The 19,937-nt window shown below is 60.0% G+C and overlaps 3 protein-coding genes across 5 annotated transcripts; 1 reads left to right on the top strand and 2 right to left on the bottom strand.

Moving 5' to 3' along the window:
* Positions 1-625: 625 nt before the first annotated feature.
* On the bottom strand, positions 626-5,746 carry LOC138075901 (tryptase-2). 2 transcript variants are annotated; one of them, XM_068967974.1, is made up of 6 exons: positions 5,726-5,746; positions 1,807-1,861; positions 1,525-1,696; positions 1,150-1,415; positions 862-1,025; positions 626-790 (listed from the first exon to the last, which is right to left on the bottom strand). In XM_068967974.1, the coding sequence occupies exons 1-6, from the start codon at positions 5,744-5,746 to the stop codon at positions 626-628; spliced, it is 843 nt and encodes a 280-aa protein (XP_068824075.1). The 2 variants fall into 2 exon arrangements, with proteins under 2 accessions (XP_068824075.1, XP_068824076.1); XM_068967975.1 differs by lacking the exon at positions 5,726-5,746 and having other exon boundaries at positions 1,525-1,690.
* A 1,964-nt stretch (positions 5,747-7,710) lies between these two features.
* Positions 7,711-8,945, top strand: LOC138075801 (tryptase-2-like). Of its 2 annotated transcripts, none has more exons than XM_068967816.1 (5): positions 7,711-7,765; positions 7,881-8,046; positions 8,156-8,421; positions 8,545-8,708; positions 8,781-8,945. In XM_068967816.1, exons 1-5 carry the CDS (start codon positions 7,711-7,713, stop codon positions 8,943-8,945), a joined length of 816 nt encoding a protein of 271 aa, XP_068823917.1. The 2 variants fall into 2 exon arrangements, with proteins under 2 accessions (XP_068823917.1, XP_068823916.1); XM_068967815.1 differs by having other exon boundaries at positions 7,875-8,046.
* A 5,640-nt stretch (positions 8,946-14,585) lies between these two features.
* Positions 14,586-18,618, bottom strand: LOC138076214 (serine protease 33-like). Its single transcript, XM_068968429.1, has 5 exons — positions 18,557-18,618; positions 17,106-17,264; positions 16,155-16,375; positions 15,801-15,904; positions 14,586-14,951 (listed from the first exon to the last, which is right to left on the bottom strand). The coding sequence occupies exons 1-5, from the start codon at positions 18,616-18,618 to the stop codon at positions 14,586-14,588; spliced, it is 912 nt and encodes a 303-aa protein (XP_068824530.1).
* Positions 18,619-19,937: the final 1,319 nt, after the last annotated feature.

The raw sequence follows: 19,937 nt of genomic DNA, 5'->3' as shown, positions 1-19,937 counted from the left end.
GGGGTCACCTGGCAGGCCTCCCAGGGGCTGCCTGGGGGGCTGGGTAGTCCGGATTGTTAGGACAGGGCCCTGGGGCGGGGACAGGCTATAGGGGATGATAATCTGATTCTTGACTCAATCCTGGATACCTGGGGCCCCGAGAATAATCTCAGTGACTGTTGCTTTACCTGTTCTGAAGGCACTTTTTACCTCACCAAAAAGACAAGCCAGTGTGCAGACAGTGGCTCTGGGCTCGAGGGGCAGGACGGGGCCACCCCCAAGCCCAGGGGTGGGGGACCCACAGAGATGGTGGCTGCACCCAGCCGGGCCCTGGGGCCCTCCCCTCCCTCGGTGACACCTGCAGCCAGAGACAGGCAGGACCACGTCTGCTCTCCACGCTCTTTAATGAGTGTCCGCAGCCCCTGCCGGCGCCCTGAGCTGAGCGGGGAGGGGGCTGGGGCAGGGGCTCAGGGCAGGGAGGGGTCAGCAGAGAAGGGTCAGCTGGGAGGGGGGTCATCGGGGGTGGGAATTGGGGCAGGGGGCCGGGGAAGGTGAGGGAAGTTCTCCTCCTCGGCCGGAAGCAGTGGGGAGGGGACAGAGGGGGCCGGCTCCTCCACTGACCCAGGAGGCAGCCTGGGGACCAGGCTCAGGGCTCCTGGGGGACGTACTGGTGGATCCAGTCCAGGTAGGAGGTGACGCGGGTGTAGATGCCGGGCCAGTTGGGCTTCGCGCAGCCGTCGCCCCAGCTGACCACACCCGCCTGCAGCCAGGTGCCGTTCACCTTGCAGACCAGGGGCCCTCCAGAGTCGCCCTGCGGGGTGGGGTGGGGGGTCAGTGTGGCTGCAAAGCCAGGCGGTGGGGGCTGCAGCTTTGCTGACCCACCTGGCAGGAGTCCCTCCCGCCGTCCCCAGCACACAAGTTATCCTCTTGCACGATGGGTACGCTGTAGTCCGTGGACAGGCCAGAGTGGTACTTCCAGTCACAGACACTGTTCTCCACGATGGGCACCTTCACCTGCTTCAGGGGGTATGGGGGCGGCAGGGGCCCTGGGGGGAAGGGGCGGAGGGAGGCAGTATCAGGGGGAAGCACGTGGTGGGGACCCTGGACCCCAGAGGAAACACCAGAGCCTGGAGCCTGGCCCCACCTCATCCTGGGGTCCCCAACACTCACTTCCATTGTCCACGTCGCCCCAGCCCGTCACCCAGCACTGCGACCCTGGGGGGAAGGTCTCCGATGCAGGGGGCAGGGTGACGGGCTGGACGTGGCGGGAGATGCTCACGGGCTCCTCCAGCTGCAGCAGGGCGATGTCCACCCCGTTTTGAACCATATAGTAGTGGGGGTGGGGGATGACCCTGCTGATGGGCAGCAGCCGGTCCTGGTAGTACAGGTGCTGCTCCCGAAGCTGCACCCTGAAGTCTGAGGGCTCCTGGAGTTCCCTGGGGACAGAGACGGGCCCCCTACTCAGAGCTGAGCCACCTTCAGGACACCCAGGAGCCTGGGTGGAGCCCCGGGCGCACCCCACCCGCAGGCCCCCTAGAGACTCACGGTCCGACGCAGTGGGCTGCGGTCAGCACCCACTGGGGGTGGATCAGGGAGCCCCCGCACTGGTGCCTCCAGTACTGGTCTCTGACTCTCAGGCTCACCTGCCAGGGCCACCTGCTTCCAGGGGCCTCCTTCCCCCCGATGATGCCCGCGCGCTGCAGGGCCTGGCCTGGGCCTGGAGCAGGAAGCCTTCAACCCTGGGCTCCTCCGAACCCACCACCCGCCCCTGGGCTTGTGGGGGTGGCAGAGGGCAGAAGACTCCACGAGCCCGGGGTTAGGACTCACCAGGGGCTGCGGAGACCAGGCTCAGCAGGAGGGCCAGCACCAGCAGATGGAGCATCTGGAAGGAGCAGGGAGGGGTCTGGGGGTGCGAGTCTGAGGGGTGTGCAGTCTGGGAGTATGGAGTCTGCAGAGAGGGGTCTGGGGGTGTGTTGTCTGGGGAAATGGGGTGTGGGGTCTGGGTCTGGGGTCTGGGGGTGTGGGGGTCTGTGGTGAGGGGTCTGGGGGTGCGGGGTCTGGGGGTGAGGTGTCTAGGGTCTGGGGTCTGGGGTCGGGGGTGTGGGGTGGGGTCTGGGGTCTGGGGGTGTGGGGTAGGGTATGGGGTCTGGGGTGTGGGGTCGGGTGGCATTCGGCCCTTGATCAGGAGGTCTGTCCAGGCAGGGGTCTGGGGCCTCAGTGCTCGGCCACCCGGCTGCACAGTGACAGCCGGTGTCAGGGTCCTGCTGGGGGGCTCACCTTGGCAGGTCCAGGCTGCTCCTGCCCAGCCCGCTCTCTCTGCCCCTTTATCCTCACAGACAACGACAGGGTCAGAGGAGGGGGCAGGTCCTCCAATCCAGGGGAGTGGGGGAGGAAGTGGATGACTCAGACCAGAGTGAGTCCATCTGGTCAGGAAGGGGCCCTGCCTCCCCCGTCCACACCAACAGACCCGATTCCTCCATGTGGTCCCATATCCATCTCTGGCTGTTATCTGAGAAGTTAACTCTACCATCAGGGGAGCCTTGTTATCTGGGGATCTGAGTGCCATCGCAGAGGGACAGGTCACGGGATGTGATGGGGAGGGGACAGGAGAGGCCAGAGCCACCTTCCCTGGACACTCCCCCACCAGGCCCAGCACCCCTGTCCCCCGCCTGCAGGCCGGGTGAGCCCCATCCCTGTCCACCCACCCCTCCTCCTCACTCTCCCCTGGGCCTGCTGGTCACCCGGTTCTGCAGTCCATCTGCCCGCCTCACCTCACGGCCTCCTGACCCCTGCCTTCCCCTCCCTACCATCCATGTGGCACCTCCTGTCCTGCCCCCACCCTGCTGGGACACCAGCCTGGCTCTGGGGCCCTCTTGTCCCTGGCTGGCTTTCTTGAAAACCCTAGGGGTGTACTCAGCTGGATTTCTCAGGTGAGCACCCCTCAAAACAGGCAGGGGCTGCCTGTGCCCCATCTCCAGCCGACCCTGGTCACTGATTCTCCTGCCCCCACACCAGGCCTCCTGGGCCCTGGGAGGGGTGGCCTGGGCCCCAGTTCTCACCACCGCAGTGCCTCCCCCAAGGCCACCTTCCTAGGTGTGTAGTCCCCATGGGCTCAGAGCGTAGGTAGAGCCTCTAACGTCCTGATTTGTCAGCTGATCAAACAAGGAGCGGGCTCTGGGCCCAGGGTTGGCAGGGAGGAGACAAGTCTGCCCCCACTGCCTCTGTCCCCCTCCACCGCGGATCATCAAGCAGCTCCCTACCCAACCCCGTACCTCAGCTCCCCCACACCTAAGAGGGGGCCGTGGCCTCGAGCTTTCCAGAGGAACCGCCGCCTGTGCGTAGGAGCTGAGCAGGGGGCTGGGGCAGGAAGGAGGGGCAGGAAAGTCCCGGCCCTCCCAGGGGCCTAATCAGCTCAGTCATCAGGCCCTGGCCAGGCAGAGGACGGTTAGGAAGGGGCTGCCCCAGGCTGGGCAGCTGGGGCTGTGCCCATCTGATCTGCGGTGGGGCCCAAGGGACCCGGGGACGGGTGGGCACAGAGACGCCAGTCACAGGGCTGAGCTGGGCCTCAAACCCTATTCTGTATTTCTTTTTTTTTAATGTAATTTTTTAGAACGGGTTTAGATTTGCATAAAACTCTCCAAAGCAGTGCAGACGCACCCGTGAACTCCAGTGACGGTGACACTCAGGTTCCCGGGTGCTCCCAGGGACACAGCTAGGGAATTGCACAGAATCTCACACGTGAGCACACACAGGCACACATGGGCTGGCATGTGAACACAGACAGGTACACACGTGCACAAGGGATCACACACATGTACACACGGGCTGATGCGTGAGCACACACACGGGCTCTCACTCCCTGTATTTACTGAACTGTACAGTTCAGTGTCTACACTGAAGCCATCAGTCTTCCCCAACCCCAGCTCCACACCTCAGGGTTTACTGCAGCCCCGTCTCCTATCTCCTGCCTTCTCCGGTGGGTAAAGCCCGGTTCTGCCCCTAATCCAGCGACGTATTTGGTCAATGCCCACGTGTCCATTACCCTCCCATCTCCATTAGCCTTGCCTGAACACAAGCCCTTTTGCTCCGGCTGGCACCCTCCTCTCTTTTCTGCAACACTGACCCCTTCTCGAGCGAGCGCCCACCCAACTGCGCAGCTCAGAGGGACACGGGGAGGCAGTGGGCAGAGCCTGGGGTGTCCCTGCATTTCAAAGGGTGAGTGGCAGCGTCTCCTCTCTGCACTTTCCTGATGAGGAAGAAGGTGCTTCACCTTTGAGGAAGCGTCTACACACGCTGCTGCCCCTTTAATCAGTTGGGTGTCGTCTGAGGGGTTGTAAGCCTCCTCCTCTCCCCGCTTTACCTGGCTCTTGCCTCACAGATATCCTTCTCAGTGGGTGGGTTACGCTTTCGCTTTCTTAATGGTGTCCCTCAGAGTGTAAGTTTTCAATTTGGCGAGGTCCAGTTTCTTCTGACTCAGAAACTCACCAGCTCTTCTGTTTCTCTTGGAGGTTTCCGAGTCTCCTCGCCTTCCTCCAGGTCAGGGTTTCCCGCTATAGTTTCTCTCCCGTGTTTTACAGTCTTATCGTCTACACTGAGGCCTAGGGTCCCCTGTGAACAGTTTCTCTGTGTGTGCTACAGGGTGAGCACCAAGGCTCACCTCTCTTCCCACACAGATGACACAGTTGTTCCAGAAACATGTGCTAGGAAGTTCCCCCTCTCTGTCTCCTGAAAATAGGGGACTGTTTCTGAGTCTCTTTCCAGGCTACTGTCCTAACACTCTGGACATCACCCTGCACTGATAACACCCTCTCACAGCCGCTGTGGGTGCCTGGCGTTCCGTGTGTGACTCTGCAGCACAGGGCTGCTACCCGCTTCCCTCTGTAGAGCTCCCCCTGATCCTAGCCTCCCCCGCTGCCCTGCAGACCACCAGCCAGGACGACCCGACCCAGAGGGCAGCCGCTATCGGCTGGCTGGACGTGCTGCATCCCCAGGACCCCAGGGAGGTCGGGCAGGTGAGCCCAGGCTCGGAAAGTGGAGGATGAGGACTCCCTGGCTCTCTGGCCTCCTGGGCCTACACCATTCTGCCCACAGGACAACCTAGCAGACCTCTGGTCAGCTAGTACCTGACTGCAGGTGAGCTGGGTGAGGGCTGTGGCCGTCCTGACTGGCCCACATCACGGGCTCTCCGGGCTTCCTGCTCTCTGACCCTCGACCCGTGACCCCTCCGTGGCAGGGAGAGCACAGGCCATAGGCTGGGCCTGGGGCAAGAAGCACTGGGTCCAGGCCACCTCAGCGTCTCTTCCTTGTGGGAACTGAGACCACGGTCACAGGCAGGAGAGTCCGCAGACCTCAGTGCCCCAGGTCCAGCTGTGCTCCCCACGCCCTCCTCAGAGGTCCCAGCCCAGAGCCACAGCTGCAGCCAGACCGCCACTCTGAGACCACGACCTGGTGGGCAGGTCAGGGATGGCCGGTCAGCTGGTCCCTCCTGACACACACTCCCCAACTCTGATCTGCTCCACACTGCCCCGGTCACTCCCAAAGACCACCCCTGGAGAGACCTGCCCCCAGGTCCGTCTTCCCCAGGGCAGCAGGCCTCTCACCCGGGGTGGCCCAGCCCCACTTTCTCTGCATCACCCTGTCCTTAGCAGACTGAGGCTCTTGGGGCATCCCCCAGGCTCCTCCCTGGGAGTCCTCCTCCTGTCCTTTCTCACTTCAGGTCCCACCTCAGGCCAGTGGCTTGCGATGCCTGGGGAGGCAGGACCCCCATCCCTGGCCCCAAAGACCACAGCCTCAGACAGAGACTTCCCCTGGGGCTACCATGGGGGGTGAATGCACTGACCAGCTTCACTCATCACTTATTCATTCTGCAGTTGGGAATCCACAGAAAGCTCAAGAGGCCACTGGTTTAGGGCTGTTGAAGACAGGACACCATCGGCCGACAGCATCGCTTCCCCAGCCGGTGGGACACGTGGGATGCATCCTCACACCACCGGGAAATGCATCTCAGAACCTTGCAAACTGGACCCCCAACACGATCGCCCAATTTATATCGTGTTTTCATTAACTAGGTAGAATCTTTTTAGGTTACATTTCTTCAACGAATTATTTATTTATTTGGTTATTACTGATTTTGTGCAAGGGGCTTAAACTTATTGCTGAGTTTCAAGAGGAGGAGGTGGTCTTTATGAACTAAGGATACTCAGTTGAGAGGGTCTTCGGGAGGACTCACGTGGGGTCTGTCCACACCTTCCTATCACCTAGCCCCGCCCACATCCCAGGCCTGACCAGGTATTGGTCCAATGTTAGCCAATCAGAATAAGCACATGCTTAAGCTGCTGATTGGCCCTCTTCCCAGGGCTAAGCCAATCAGAGCTTCCTTTGGAGGTAAGGCTCTCTGGAGCTCCCTAAGCCTTCTCTGGTCCCCTAGCAGGCTCTGGGCACCAGAATGTCACTGTTGTCCCTGTTTCCCCCGCTCCCCGCCCCCCGCCCCGACCGTGGGCTCCTAGAGTTCCATCTCCATCAACCTGCTGCATGGGCCCGGATGCAGCACCTGGAGGCCCTGGGATGAATTGTTGATAGAATAAGTGACCAGGGTCGGCTGGAGGGACGCCTGAGATGGGGCCTGGGCAGCCTGTCTTCCTGCCTGCCTCCAGGAGTGCCGACCCCCAGAAATCCAGCTGAGTACACCCGTAGGGCGTTCAAGAGAGCTAGCCAGGGACAGGAGGGTCCCAGAGCCAGGCTGGTGTCCCAGCAGGGTGGGGGCAGGACAGGAGGTGCCACATGGATGGTAGGGAGGGGAAGGCAGGGGTCAGGAGGCCGTGAGGTGAGGCGGGCAGATGGACTGCAGAACCGGGTGACCAGCAGGCCCAGGGGAGAGTGAGGAGGAGGGGTGGGTGGACAGGGATGGGGCTCACCCGGCCTGCAGGCGGGGGACAGGGGTGCTGGGCCTGGTGGGGGAGTGTCCAGGGAAGGTGGCTCTGGCCTCTCCTGTCCCCTCCCCATCACATCCCGTGACCTGTCCCTCTGCGATGGCACTCAGATCCCCAGATAACAAGGCTCCCCTGATGGTAGAGTTAACTTCTCAGATAACAGCCAGAGATGGATATGGGACCACATGGAGGAATCGGGTCTGTTGGTGTGGACGGGGGAGGCAGGGCCCCTTCCTGACCAGATGGACTCACTCTGGTCTGAGTCATCCACTTCCTCCCCCACTCCCCTGGATTGGAGGACCTGCCCCCTCCTCTGACCCTGTCGTTGTCTGTGAGGATAAAGGGGCAGAGAGAGCGGGCTGGGCAAGAGCAGCCTGGACCTGCCAAGGTGAGCCCCCCAGCAGGACCCTGACACCGGCTGTCACTGTGCAGCCGGGTGGCCAAGCACTGAGGCCCCAGACCCCTGCCTGGACAGACCCCCGGATCAAGGGCCAAATGCCACCGGACCCCAGACCTCAGACCCCAGACCCCACACCCTACACCCCACACCCCCAGACCCCAGACCCCACCCTGCACCCCCAGACCCCAACCCCAGATCCCAGATTCCAGACCCCAGAATCCAGACCCCAGTCCCCGCATGCCCAGACCCCGCACCACAGACCCCACACCCCCAGACCCCAGACCCAGACCTCAGACCCCCAGACCCCACACCCCCAAATTCCACACCCCTAGACCCCAACCCCAGACCCCAGACTGCAAACCCCCAGACTCGCACCCCCAGACCCCTCCCTGCTCCTTCCAGATGCTCCATCTGCTGGTGCTGGCCCTCCTGCTGAGCCTGGTCTCCGCAGCCCCTGGTGAGTCCTGACCCCAGGCTCATGAGGTCTCTGCCCTCCCCCACCCCCACAAGCCCAGGGGCGGGTGGTGGGTTCGGAGGAGCCCAGGGTTGAAGGCTTCCTGCTCCAGGCCCAGGCCAGGCCCTGCAGCGCGCGGGCATCGTCGGGGGACAGGAGGCCCCTGGAAGCAGGTGGCCCTGGCAGGTGAGCCTGAGAGTCAGAGACCAGTACTGGAGGCACCAGTGCGGGGGCTCCCTGATCCACCCCCAGTGGGTGCTGACCGCAGCCCACTGCGTCGGACCGTGAGTCTCCAGGGGGCCTGTGGGTGGGGTGCGCCCGGGGCTCCACCCAGGCTCCTGGGTGTCCTGAAGGTGGCTCAGCTCTGAGTAGGGGGCCCGTCTCTGTCCCCAGGGAACTCCAGGAGCCCTCAGACTTCAGGGTGCAGCTTCGGGAGCAGCACCTGTACTACCAGGACCGGCTGCTGCCCATCAGCAGGGTCATCCCCCACCCCCACTACTACATGGTTCAAAACGGGGTGGACATCGCCCTGCTGCAGCTGGAGGAGCCCGTGAGCATCTCCTGCCATGTCCGGCCCGTCACCCTGCCCCCTGCATCGGAGACCTTTCCCCCAGGGTCGCAGTGCTGGGTGACGGGCTGGGGCGACGTGGACAATGGAAGTGAGTGTCAGGGACCCCAGGATGAGGTGGGGCCAGGCTCCAGGCTCTAGTGTTTCCTGTGGGGTCCAGGGTCCCCACCGGGTGCTTTCCCCTGATACTGCCTCCCTCCGCCCCCTCCCCCAGGGCCCCTGCCGCCCCCATACCCCCTGAAGCAGGTGAAGGTGCCCATCGTGGAGAACAGTGTCTGTGACTGGAAGTACCACTCTGGCCTGTCCACGGACTACAGCGTACCCATCGTGCAAGAGGATAACTTGTGTGCTGGGGACGGCGGGAGGGACTCCTGCCAGGTGAGTCAGCGAACCCGCAGCCCCCACTGCCTGGCTTTGCAGCCACACTGACCCCCCCACCCCACCCTGCAGGGCGACTCTGGAGGGCCCCTGGTCTGCAAGGTGAACGGCACCTGGCTGCAGGCGGGTGTGGTCAGCTGGGGCGATGGCTGCGCAAACCCCGACTATCCTGGCATCTACACCCGCGTCACCTCCTACCTGGACTGGATCCACCAGTACGTCCCCCAGGAGCCCTGAGCCTGGTCCCCAGGCTGCCCCCTGGGTCAGCGGAGGAGCCGGCCCCCTCTGTCCCCTCCCCACTGCTTCCGGCCGAGGAGGGACCTTCCCCCACTTTCCCCGGCCCCCTGCCCCAAGCCCACCCCCGATGACACTTATTAAAGAGCATGGAGAGCAGACGTGGTCCTGCCTGTCTCTGGCTGCAGGTGTCACCGAGGAGGGGAGGGCCCCAGGGCCCGGCTGGGTGCAGCCACCATGTCTGTGGCTCCCCCACCCCTGGGCACCCACCTCGCTGTGGGGGTGGTCCCGCCCTGCCCCTCGAGCCCAGGGCACACTGGCTCATGCTGTAGAGCACACATCTCCTGTGGGGCAGAGCGTTTGCTGCTGTTGTGGGGTAGCCCCCAGGCGACCGCCCCCGCAACTGTCCCGGCTCATCTCAGAGACACGCCTGGGCCCCTGCCTCCCAACTGTCTTCACTGGGACTGTGCTCCTGCTTATGCACAGGCTGCTCTTGCTGTCTGGAGAAGGCGATGGTGCCCCACTCCAGTGCTCTTGCCTGGAGAATCCCAGGGATGGAGGAGCCTGGTGGGCTGCCGTCTATGGGGTCGTACAGAGCTGGACATGCCTGAAGCGCCTTAGCAGCAGCAGCAGCTCTCGCTCTCAGCGTCCCAGCGCTGTCTCCTCATTGGCTGTTGTGTCTGGAGCAGGTTCCCTGGAACCCCATGGCAACACTTAACCATCTCCAGAAAGGCTGGTCCCCTGTCTCCTCCCACCTGTGGCTATCACAGCACTCCCCTCATCAGTGTGGCCCCTGAACCTTCTCCTGGCCCAGCGGCACCCTTCCTGGTTACATGCTACTTTACCAGGAACCTTGCTGATTCAGCAAGATCCCCACCCTTAGTACCTGATCACCCTTGATATCTGATCAGAACCCTCACTCCCCACCCAAGATTTCATCTCCCTGGGCTGTGTCAGGAGCCTCTTTCGGTTGGTTGAGCCAGAACTCCCCCAGACATGCTGTCTCTGCTTAGAAATGCTCCATCCATCAGCCCCTTGCTCCTTGACCCTCAATCCCCGCTTGCTTCCTTCTGAGTGGAGCCCAGTCTGTACTGGGGTTTCTGGTCCCTTGTTGCTCTGGTTTTCTTTGAATCCAACACCTTCACACAATGTGAGACATACCCTGGAAACAAACCTGAGACCTAATCTATCATGTCACTGAAGTGCAATAATGTAAACATGATGCCAGATACATAATATGTGATACACAAGATATAAAAAAATGTATCATATACTACACTGTGAGGCTTGCCCACAATGTAAGGGGGTTTGCCTTAGGGCAGCTCTGCGCTTAGGTGGTGCTAGTGGTAAAGAATCTGCCTGCCGATGCAGAACATAAAGATCCCCTGGAGGAGGGCATGGCAACCCACTCCAGTATTCCTGCCTGGTGAATCCCATGGACAGAGGAGCCTGGTGGGCTGCAGTCTGTGGGGTCACAGAGGGTCGGACACAACTGGAGCCACCTAGCACACACACACGCATACTATGTCGAGGGAGTAAAGGCATAATCAGTACTCAATATTTTAAATTATTGTAAAGAGTAGCATCCTTTGGCTGCTTCATTTTGTAGATTGCATTTATCTCATTGCTGGGGTGTGGGGTTTGCCTTAGGGCACTTCTGCATTTCCCCGGCAGGGAGGCTTGTAATCCTTAGGTTCTTCCCGTCATTTTGAGGTTTTTCAACGAAATGACTGCATTAACACTTTCGCAGTTGCTGAAACTTGTTTTTGTTGGCTTTGTAAATTTGAAGGTGTTTGTGTTTACAGATGGAAGATTTGAACTGTTACACATGCAGACACGTGTATACTCACACATGCGGATATACTTTGACATTAATCCTCTAGGACTGATTTCCACATCAAGTGAGCTTCCAGAACCACGGAGGCAAGACTGCCTTTGTGTTTCCCAGTCCTTTCCTGCCCCACCAACCTTGAGCCCTGCAGCTCCACCAAGGCTGGGGCGCGAACGGGCACTGGGGTCCACCTTGCAGAGCCCCGGAGGTCAGGCCCTGGTCTGCAGCCAGACTCTCAACTTCTGACTCTGACTTGAAGCCATACACTGGAGGAGGTGACGAGGCTGCTCATTCTCCATCTTAATCTCAAATCATTTTTAATCATAAATGTAGCATGTACATGTCTCAGCTCCCGCACACCTAAGAAGGGGCTGCTGACCTCAAGGGTATCGGAAGACCCACAGCCTGCAGTTAGGAGCTGGGCAGGGGGCTGGGGCAGGAAAGTGGACAGGAAAGTCCCAGCCCCTCCCAGGGGCCTAATCAGCTAAGTCATCAGGCCCTGGCCGGACAGAGGGAAGTTAGGAAGAAGCTTCCCCAGGCCGGGTAGCTGGGGCTGTACCAATCTGATATGTGGTGGGGCCCATGGGACCCAGGGATGGATGGACACAGAGACGCCAGTCACAGGGCCTGCGCTGTCTCCATGGGGCTCAGTCTGGGCCTCAAAATGACACCCTCCTGAGGAACCCCAAAGACTAAGGTCCTGGAGGATAGAGGAGGGGAGACAGTGTGCCTGGCAGGAACCAGGGAGGGCTTCCTGGAGGGGGTGGCACTGGCTCCAATCCCTGCCCAGTTGGGGAGAAAAGTCTTTGCAGCCAAGATGCTTGGGGTCTGACCTAGCCCTGCTTAGTTGGCCACTTGCTGCCACGTGACAGTGTCCACAAGGGGACAAAGAGAGATAACAGGTCCTCCCTGCCTCCCTGCAGGAGGAGGGAGCTCCCCAGGCCACACAGCAGACAGCAGAGACGTGGGCTCTCAGGGCCTTTTTCCAGGGATGGGACGCCAAGGGCAGGCCAGCTGTGCAGCTGCAGGAATCCAGGCTCTCCTCTACAGGTTTTAGGTTTGCTAGGGGATGGGGTCCTGGCAGGCTTTTGACAATGTCCCTGGACCCCTCCAGTGAGGAGACAGGGCTTCCCAGGCCGGGACAGGCCGCAGCAGCAGAGCCTGCCCTCTACACAGGCGGCTTCTGAGATGTGGACAGGAAGCAGGGTTCCACCAGGCAACTCCAGGGCCACAAGATGCCGTCCAGGCCCCTTCCGGCCGTGTCTGCACCCAGAAGCTGGGGCCCTGCCTGCTACACCCCCTCTCCGGACAGAGGAAAGTCTCCTCGGACCCTCTTCCTAGCCGGGGCGTGGTCAGAGGACAGGCAGAAGGAGGGGCTGGGAGCGCCTTCCCAACTGGGCTCCCTGGACCCAGTCTGTGCCAGGAGCCACTCAGGGCCACCCCTTCCTTTGCCGATGGCCAGGATGGGAGGGCCTGGGGTGTGGACGCAGGTGTGCTGGGCTCTCTGCTCCCTCCTCGTGGCTGGACAGTAAGACTTGGCCCGGGGGTCTAGGGCACAGGTGACCTGGAATCACATCACCGCTCACACCCTGCAACCTGGATGGGCCAAGCCATTTGGTTTCGGTGAGAAAGTCCCTGGATGGGGGAACAAGGTGGGGGCCACGGTGAGGGTCAGGCCCGCTTCCCTACCACACAGCCGTGCCTATGCTGGAGGTTGTGGGCTCACTCTGTGGGTGTCCCTATGCAGAGAAGAGCCAGACTCACGGAGAGACTCGAAAAGAATGAAAAAGTCATTACCTGCCTTTTACGTAGACACTGCCAGGTATGTAGCCTTCCTAGACTGCCGGGAGCCAGCTTGAGGAACTCCGCCCATGGCAAAGGTCATGAGGAAGGAGGCTTGGCATACGCAAAGGCGTGATCAAGCCTCAGGAAACCCCCTGTTCCCGAGCATCTAACCCCAAAACCAGAGTCTGTTTTATGCTCTCACCTACACCTCTGACTTTACGGGGGGCTCTCCCCCATAACCGTTTCTCTCAGAGAAGGAGTAAACGTGCAGCTCCAAGGCAATAAAAATTCCTGGGCGTGACAAGAGTGTTTCAGCTTACAGACTCCTCTGAAGGTTATCTAGCCCGCCTGTATAGGTTCGTCCCGCCACATGTGATTGTTTACAGCCTCCAAATCTGAGAGGCACGAGATGTTTTAGACTTACTAAAGGCAAATTATTTTGGGGAGTTAGAAATTATTAGTATAATGGGTTGGTTAGGAATTATATTGGTGAAAGGTTCTTCATTTGTTGTGTCAATAATTGCTGCTAATTCCCTGCTCTGGGTGGGACAAGGATGTCTCAGGTCAAACCTCTCTGCTGACAGACTAGCTTGTGTGACAGGATTATCCATATTCCTGCCACTACGCACATGATTGTTTACTACCTCTTAACCATAAGCAGCATAGAGAGTTTTGGAGTATTTTGAGTCTTAATTAGCATAGGGCTTTTTCTTCTTCTTGAGTCAATGATTGCTGCCAGGCCTCCATATCCCTAAGCACTTGGGAATATATTAGTCAATGTATTTGGAATATAGAAAAGGAAATATAGTAGTTTTTGATGTTAGCAATACTAGACGTTTTGAGTTAATGGATTTTCTCTTTTATAATAGATCACTGTACTTTGTTATAAATCACTGTGTCCTTGCTATGTAAAAATGTAACTTTATCATATCTTAAGACTAAATAGATCTTAAGGGGAGCATTGGTGAAAGGATTTTCATTTGTTGGGCTGATGTTTGCTGCTAAATCTCCATGTTCCCTACCCTTATAATGAATATAACTAACATATAGGAGAAATAAGTATTAACCTTTAAGCATATAGGAGAAATAAGTATTAACCTTTAAGATTAATCCTGTTAACCTTGCGTTAAATAAATTCCTTTCTTGATTGTAACTCACTACACCCTCACCCTATAGGAATGCAACTTTATTTGGAGGGTGGTGCCTGGTTTAAGAAAAAACACCCTTGCAAGAAATAAGTTTTTTGGTTATCAGAAAGAAAGGATCATAAAATATCAGCAAGTCTCACTCATAGCCAGAAGATGATGTAATATCCCTAAGACCTTTTTTTTTATACATTTATGTGAAGCACCTGATTTTGATAAAGGTCAGGACTGCTGACCCCCGCGTGACTCTGTATTCATCCCTATGTGTAACAAAAGGTATATAAGCAAACTCAAAAATAAAGAAATCGGATCAGTTTCCGGAAAGACTGATTCCCCCATGTCGCTTCTTTCTTGCTCTCGCTTTTCTGGCTGAATTCCCATCTGAAGCATGGATGCTATTCCACGTAATCCAAGTTATTCAGCCTCCTTTTCTCCACTAATCTTCCTACTACACTATCCATTTCTAATCTCTCTATATCTGTGATTAAATATGTATTTTTCCAAAGACGCCGACTCCGTCCCCACCTTCGAATCACCCTGGATCCACCGGGGCTGGACCCCGGCACCAGACCAGGATGAGCCCCAGGCCACTGCTCTGAGAGCAAACACTAACACAGCCGGCCCCCCGCCGCCACAGACACCCCCAAACCAGGGGCACAGAGCCCCCCCGGGGATGTCCGCTTAGGGCATGTAGTCCAGCAGCCCCCACTGCCATGACAGTTCAAATGAACAGGCCAGAGGAGCAGGCCACCAAGCATTTGGTGTTAGCAACAGGGTGCTGGCCGCCCCCAGTCCCCCAGGGCCCCCAGGGCCCCCGAAGCCACCCGCAGGGCCCAGCAGCATTGTGCTTCCCTCCTGACCCAGCTCTTTGCCTTAAACAAGTCAAGCCGCCTGCATGCCCTGGCCGTCTTCCATCCTGGTCACGTGGGGGTCAGGGTGGAGTGCGGGACAGGTGGGGACAGGCGGGGACAGGCGGGACAGTGAGGCAGAGCAGGGAAGGGCTCCACAGAAAGGGGCAGCTCGGAGGAGATGATGGGAGAAGGGCAGGCCATGCCCCAGGGAGGGGTCAGCCCCCGCGCAGGTGTCTCGGCAGGAGGCCGTGGCACGGATCCAGGGCTGGCAGGCGGAGACCCTGGCACACACGCCTGGGTGGCTGGGCTCAGCACAGACCCCACTGAAGCTCACCACTGCCACCTGCACCCAGTGCTGGTCCTGAAGCGGGCAGACCAGGGAACCTCCAGAGTCACCCTGGTAGAAGCAAGAAGAGCAGACAGGTCCCGGGGCTCTCGGGCTGAGGCTGACTTCAGGGAGCACAGGGACAGAGAGGGGCGGGATGCTGGGGCAGGGGAGCGGGGCACACAAGGCAAGCTCTTTGGGGCTCCAGGTGTCCAGGCAGGAGCTTCATCCTTGATCTGTCCTGTTGGCAGCCCTGCATATCAGCTCTATCTGCCTCTTTTTTTTTTTTTTTTGAGGCCTCTGAGGCTCAGAGAGGTTAAGCAACTCCCTAAAGGTCACACAGCTAGGTTACAGCATCGCTGAGATTCAGTCACTTTATTATTATTCCAAGCCTGGATGCTTCCCCTGATCCACGCTGCCTCCCTTATAAGTCACATGGCCTCTCTGAGCCTGGATTCCGACCCTCTGCATCTTTGCAGCATCCGCTCACCTCCCTGCAGCAGCCAGAGCCCGAGTTCTCTGGCTGTTTATTGTCAGGTTGACTCCAGACTCATTCTTGTAACAAGCATCCGTCGAGCTCCAGCTGCACCAGACACCATTCCACCTCGGGGGCAAGACAAAGCCCTCCACCTAGTGGAGCACGATGATGATATCTCTCCCCTGCTCTGTGTCCAGGACCCAGCCTGCCTCTCGGGGTCACTTAGGATAAAAGGGGACCTGGGGAGCCTGGCTAAGCATGGAGCAGGCATGTCACAGACTCCCTGTGAATGCGGCTCTGCTTCCTCACCTCACTGTGCTGAGCAGGAAACAGGCCTGGAGGGGTCCGGTGGCTCCCCAGGCCCCGTGGAGGACCAGGGCAGGAGTGCCAATGGGGTCTGAGCTTGCAGAAGCCCTTCCAGCCCTGGAGTGGCCAGCACCCACCATCTCCTTGGTGATGGGCTCCAGGCAGGAGAGCCTGCGGCAGCTCTGAGGGCTGGCAATGTGCACATCCACCTCCTGAAGCCTGTGGGGCTCCAGCAGGGCCACTGAAGGGGAGGGGCATCAGGGAGGGAGGAGGGGCCCGCCCGCGGGTGGGAAGTGAGGCTCTGCCTGCCCTCGGGGGTGAGCCCCACCCCACATGGTGAGGCAGATGCCTGACCCAAGTGGGCAGCGAGGTGAGCGGTGTGCAGCACCAGGCACTCGGGGACAGGGACGCACAGAGAGGCCACGAGTCACCCCTGCACGTGGCCTACTCCACCTCGGGGCCGCCCCCTCCGCCCCTGCCCCCTCACCCACCATCCTGCCTGATGTCCCCCAAGCCAGTCAGCCAGCAGAGGGTGCCCGGTGGGAAGGAGGAGACTGCCAAGGCCAGAGTGATGGGCCTGATGGTTTGGGAGACGGGCACAGCCAAGCCAGCTTCAGCAGACGCATTCTCGTTGAAGGAGGGGTGTCGGATGATGCAGAGAACGGCCACGGAGACAGCCTGGGGGGCTGGTGTGGAGGACAGATGCTCCCAGCTGGACGGTCAGGCTCACAGAGCTGTGCGGAAAGCGGAGGCAGGTGATGGGGCATGAGGAGGAAGAGTCTGGTGGCATTGGCACCATCGGAACTGGCTTCTGGGGGTGAGGGCCATGCGCTTGGGGGCTTCGTTCAGACCCTCTCTGCTCAGCCCTGGCCCACGGGGCTGGCCACATCTGGGTGGGGACAAAGACTCCAGGGTCCACTCCAGCCGTGGAGTTAGATGATCCATCTTTGTGCAGAGCCCGGCATGAGGCGGGGCCTTGCTGCTGGGGGTAGAAAGGACTGGACCCCACTCTTCCCAGGCCAGGCGGACAGCGAGGCAAGCGGTGCCCGACAGCAGAGGCCGAGGCTGGCAGCGGGCGGCAGACAGGTTCTGTGCCAGGAGGCAGGCAGGCGGCCAGCTGGAGCTCAGGGGCTCCAGGTGCAGCTGCGGGGCGGGTGGTGGCGGATGGCCCCCTCCTAGTGTTTGAGGACAGCTGAGCTGAGCCCTCTGGCAGGTAAGACACTGACCTGAGATGGGTCAGGATGGGGTCCCCTGAGGAGAGAAGTGTGCAAAAGCACACGGGCAGGAATTCTTTTTTTATACATACACTCATTTTTGTTTATGTGGCTGCACTGGGTCCTAGTTGCAGCGTGTGGGATCTAGTCCCCTGACCAGGGACGGAACCCCGGGGCAACGGGGGTGGAGGCATCACACAGCCCCAGTGAGAGGGAAGCGGGACTCACCTGCAGACGCAGTGGGCGGTGGGCAGTAGCCACCGGAGGCTGATGAGGCTGCCCCCGCAGACGTGGCGGCCCTGCTCTCTCAGGCTGACCTTCCAGGGCCACTGTGGGGGGATGCCTCGGTGCTCCCGAAGACACGGGCCTCTGGGACAAAGCCGCTTGCTGGTCGAGAGGTGGGTGAGAATGCTCATGGTCAGCCTAGCAGCCCCCAGGTGGCCCCTCTGCAATAACAGGGCCTGGGGCAGGGCCCGAGGTGGCTCCCCTCCTGAGTAGCTCTAGACTCCTGCCTGTGACCAACTTTCTGTACCACAAGCAGCCGCCCCCTGAAACTTTCCACGGTAAAGGGCTCAGTACCTCGGTTTGTGTGACTAAACTTTTCACCTGATTTTAATCAATTTAGACATAAGTGGGCCCTGTGGGTGGTGAGTGGCTCCCAGGCTGGAGACTGGGGAGGCCTCAGTCCCCCTGCTGGGACAAGAGGAGGGTCTCCTGGGTGTCGTTCTGAGGTTTCGGTGAGAAGGCCTGGGGGTGAGGACGGCTCCACCGTGTTCTGCGTCTGTCTGCTCCTGAGCCGGCTGAGCAGCCTCAGGGAAGGACTTCAAAAGTTATCAAAGCCACAGGACCTGAGTGTTCTCACACAGACCCAGCAGGCACAGGTGACGGCCTTCAAGAACCAGTGGGCGTGGGGGAGAAGGGCTAGTTAAGGACTTTGGGAAGGTCACGTGCACACTGCTATCTTTAAAATGGATAACCAACAAAGACCTACGGTGCAGCACAGAGAGCTCTGCTCACGTTGTGTGCCAGCCTGATCGGAAGTGGGGTTTGGGGAAGGATGGATACATGAGTCCCTTCACTGTCCACCTGAAATTATCACAACAGTGTTAAGTGGCTACATCCCAATACAAAATGCTTCTTGGTGTTAAAAAAAGATAAAATTGGAAAAAAAAAAAACTGGTGGGCTTGGAAGTGACCCCACACATATCTCCCGGGGGTGGAGCCGGGAAGAAAAGCTAGATGATGTGAGGGCTCAGGACAGACCTCGGAGCGAGCAGGACACATGTGGCCGGAGCCCTGCCTCCCTGCTGGGGAACACCCAGCCCCGAGGAGCCGCAGCCTGCCCAGAGGGCCGAGGCCTGGGCTCTAGGGCAGCAGGACGCCTGCCTGGGCTCTCACCTCTGTCTCCCAGGAAGGAAAGCCCCAGGAGAGCCAGACAGAGCCACACCTGCGGGCGGAAGCAGGGAGACTGAGCGCCAGCACCTGGGAGGGCAGGCTCGGCCCTGACCTCTCCCTGGGGCCACAGCCCAGAATGCTGCCCAGGGTCTGGGCGCTGCCGCTCACGACCCCCCGTCGGAAAGACCAGGGGTGATGGAGAGCCCGGCCCAGAGACCCGCCGTGGGGCCACAGCACCACAGTTCCAAGAGGCCTGCACCCCTTGCCCTCCTGAGACCCCTCACCTGGAGGGACACCTGCCAAGGGCCGGCAGCAGCTCCAGGTTCTCCTTCTGTCCTGGCCCCATCCGATCTGGGCTTTGGGGTGCAGGGCCCGGCAGCCGGCGGCGGCCAGGACTGATCCTGGGCGAGCCTCCCTCCCTGCCAGGCTGGGTTGTAGATAAGAACGTGCTCCCCGCCCCCCTGCCCGCTGTTGCGTGGGCCCTGCGGCAGGCTGAGGGGGAATACAGGAGAATCCCAGGCATGCCGTGTAGAAACGCGTGACCTTAATTGTCTGCCTGGTCTGGGCGCCAAGCAAACCGGAGGAGGAGGGTACGTTCTGGGAGCGCCTGGCCCCAGAGCCGCATCCCTGCCAACTTGAGCAGGCGCCTGCGATGCAAGAGCCTCCCTCATCTCTGGGAGCCTTGGCCTTTGCTGCCCTGCCCGGACCTCCCCTTGTGGCCCGTCAGCCAAGAGGACAGTGGGCAACATGGGGAAGGGGCCCTGTCCCTGTCCCTGGGGCCAGCCGCCTCCCACCCCTGCCAAGAGGGAGAGAGGAGGTGCAGGCTGAGGGCCATGTCTGCCAGGGCCCGCAGCTCCTCCAGGGGGCCATGGGACCTGCTCTGGGCACCCCAGGAAAGCATGCCGACCTTTGCCCCTTCCCGCTGCTTGGGTCTTGCTCCCACCTGCCCCCACTCCCATCCTGGGGTCCAAGCGTCACCTCCGTTGAGACCCTGGTGCTTTGCTCGCGTACAGGCAGCTGGAACTGGTTCCCACCCAGAGACGGACCCTGCGGGAGCCAGTCCCTCACCTGAGTGGTCCCCAGGGGAGCTAACATCTCCCCAGAGAAGAGATAGTCATGTCATTCACGGGTCACATTCACGTGGCGACTGGCTAATTCAGAGAACAGAGGCTGCCTCACAGGAGAAAGGGGTGGGTGGATGGGTGTCCGGGGGTGGGTGTGACACCAAGCCACAATCATTTGACTTGGATAAATTCCCTTTGGAACCGTGCACAGTGTCACGTGGTAAATTCTGGGACAGGCGGACCGAGCTGGGGGCTGTGGCTTCAAGGTAGAGCTGCCGCTGAGATCCCTGCTGTTCTCTGCCAAGCCAGGGCGGGCATTGGTCCCAGGAAGGGGACTGGTCCCAGCTCAGCCCTCTCCGCTCAGGGCTCGGGACACCTCCCCCCAGGGAAGCCATGACATCCTGGTCAGCCCCAGCACCGCCGGGCACTCCTCGTGGCCGTCAATCAAGTGGAGGCCTGGGGCCCTCTCCCTTGCCCCCTCCACCACCACCAGCATCTCCCTGCTGCCTCCTCCAGAGCCAGGGGAGCCCTGGACACTGAAAGACTGGGACAGAAGGTCAAGGGCGGGGCCCAAGCAGTGAGTCTGGGAAGAAGAGGAGGA

This window comes from Capricornis sumatraensis, chromosome 3 (assembly GCF_032405125.1).
Source record: "Capricornis sumatraensis isolate serow.1 chromosome 3, serow.2, whole genome shotgun sequence".
NCBI lineage: Eukaryota > Metazoa > Chordata > Mammalia > Artiodactyla > Bovidae > Capricornis > Capricornis sumatraensis.
The sequence above is the reverse complement of the archived record's forward strand: the minus strand, read 5'-3'. Positions and strand labels throughout refer to the sequence as shown.

What these genes read in the sequence shown, in the direction of transcription:
- LOC138075901 (XM_068967974.1), bottom strand. Translation starts at nt 5,746, where the DNA reads ATGGGGGTCCTGCCTCCCCAG. An exon ending in GGGCGACGTGGACAATGGAA is followed by an intron (nt 1,026 to 1,149) that starts GTGAGTGTTGGG and finishes CCTTCCCCCCAG; the next exon opens with GGCCCCTGCCGCCCCCATAC. An exon ending in GCGGGAGGGACTCCTGCCAG is followed by an intron (nt 791 to 861) that starts GTGGGTCAGCAA and finishes CCCACCCCGCAG; the next exon opens with GGCGACTCTGGAGGGCCCCT.
- LOC138076214 (XM_068968429.1), bottom strand. Translation starts at nt 18,618, where the DNA reads ATGGGGCCAGGACAGAAGGAGAACCTGGAGCTGCTGCCGGCCCTTGGC. An exon ending in GGGGGACATCAGGCAGGATG is followed by an intron (nt 15,905 to 16,154) that starts GTGGGTGAGGGG and finishes CCTCCCCTTCAG; the next exon opens with TGGCCCTGCTGGAGCCCCAC. An exon ending in AGCCCATCACCAAGGAGATG is followed by an intron (nt 14,952 to 15,800) that starts GTGGGTGCTGGC and finishes TGCTTCTACCAG; the next exon opens with GGTGACTCTGGAGGTTCCCT.
- LOC138075801 (XM_068967815.1), top strand. Translation starts at nt 7,711, where the DNA reads ATGCTCCATCTGCTGGTGCTGGCCCTCCTGCTGAGCCTGGTCTCCGCA. An exon ending in GCAGCCCACTGCGTCGGACC is followed by an intron (nt 8,047 to 8,155) that starts GTGAGTCTCCAG and finishes CTCTGTCCCCAG; the next exon opens with GGAACTCCAGGAGCCCTCAG. An exon ending in GGGCGACGTGGACAATGGAA is followed by an intron (nt 8,422 to 8,544) that starts GTGAGTGTCAGG and finishes CCCCTCCCCCAG; the next exon opens with GGCCCCTGCCGCCCCCATAC.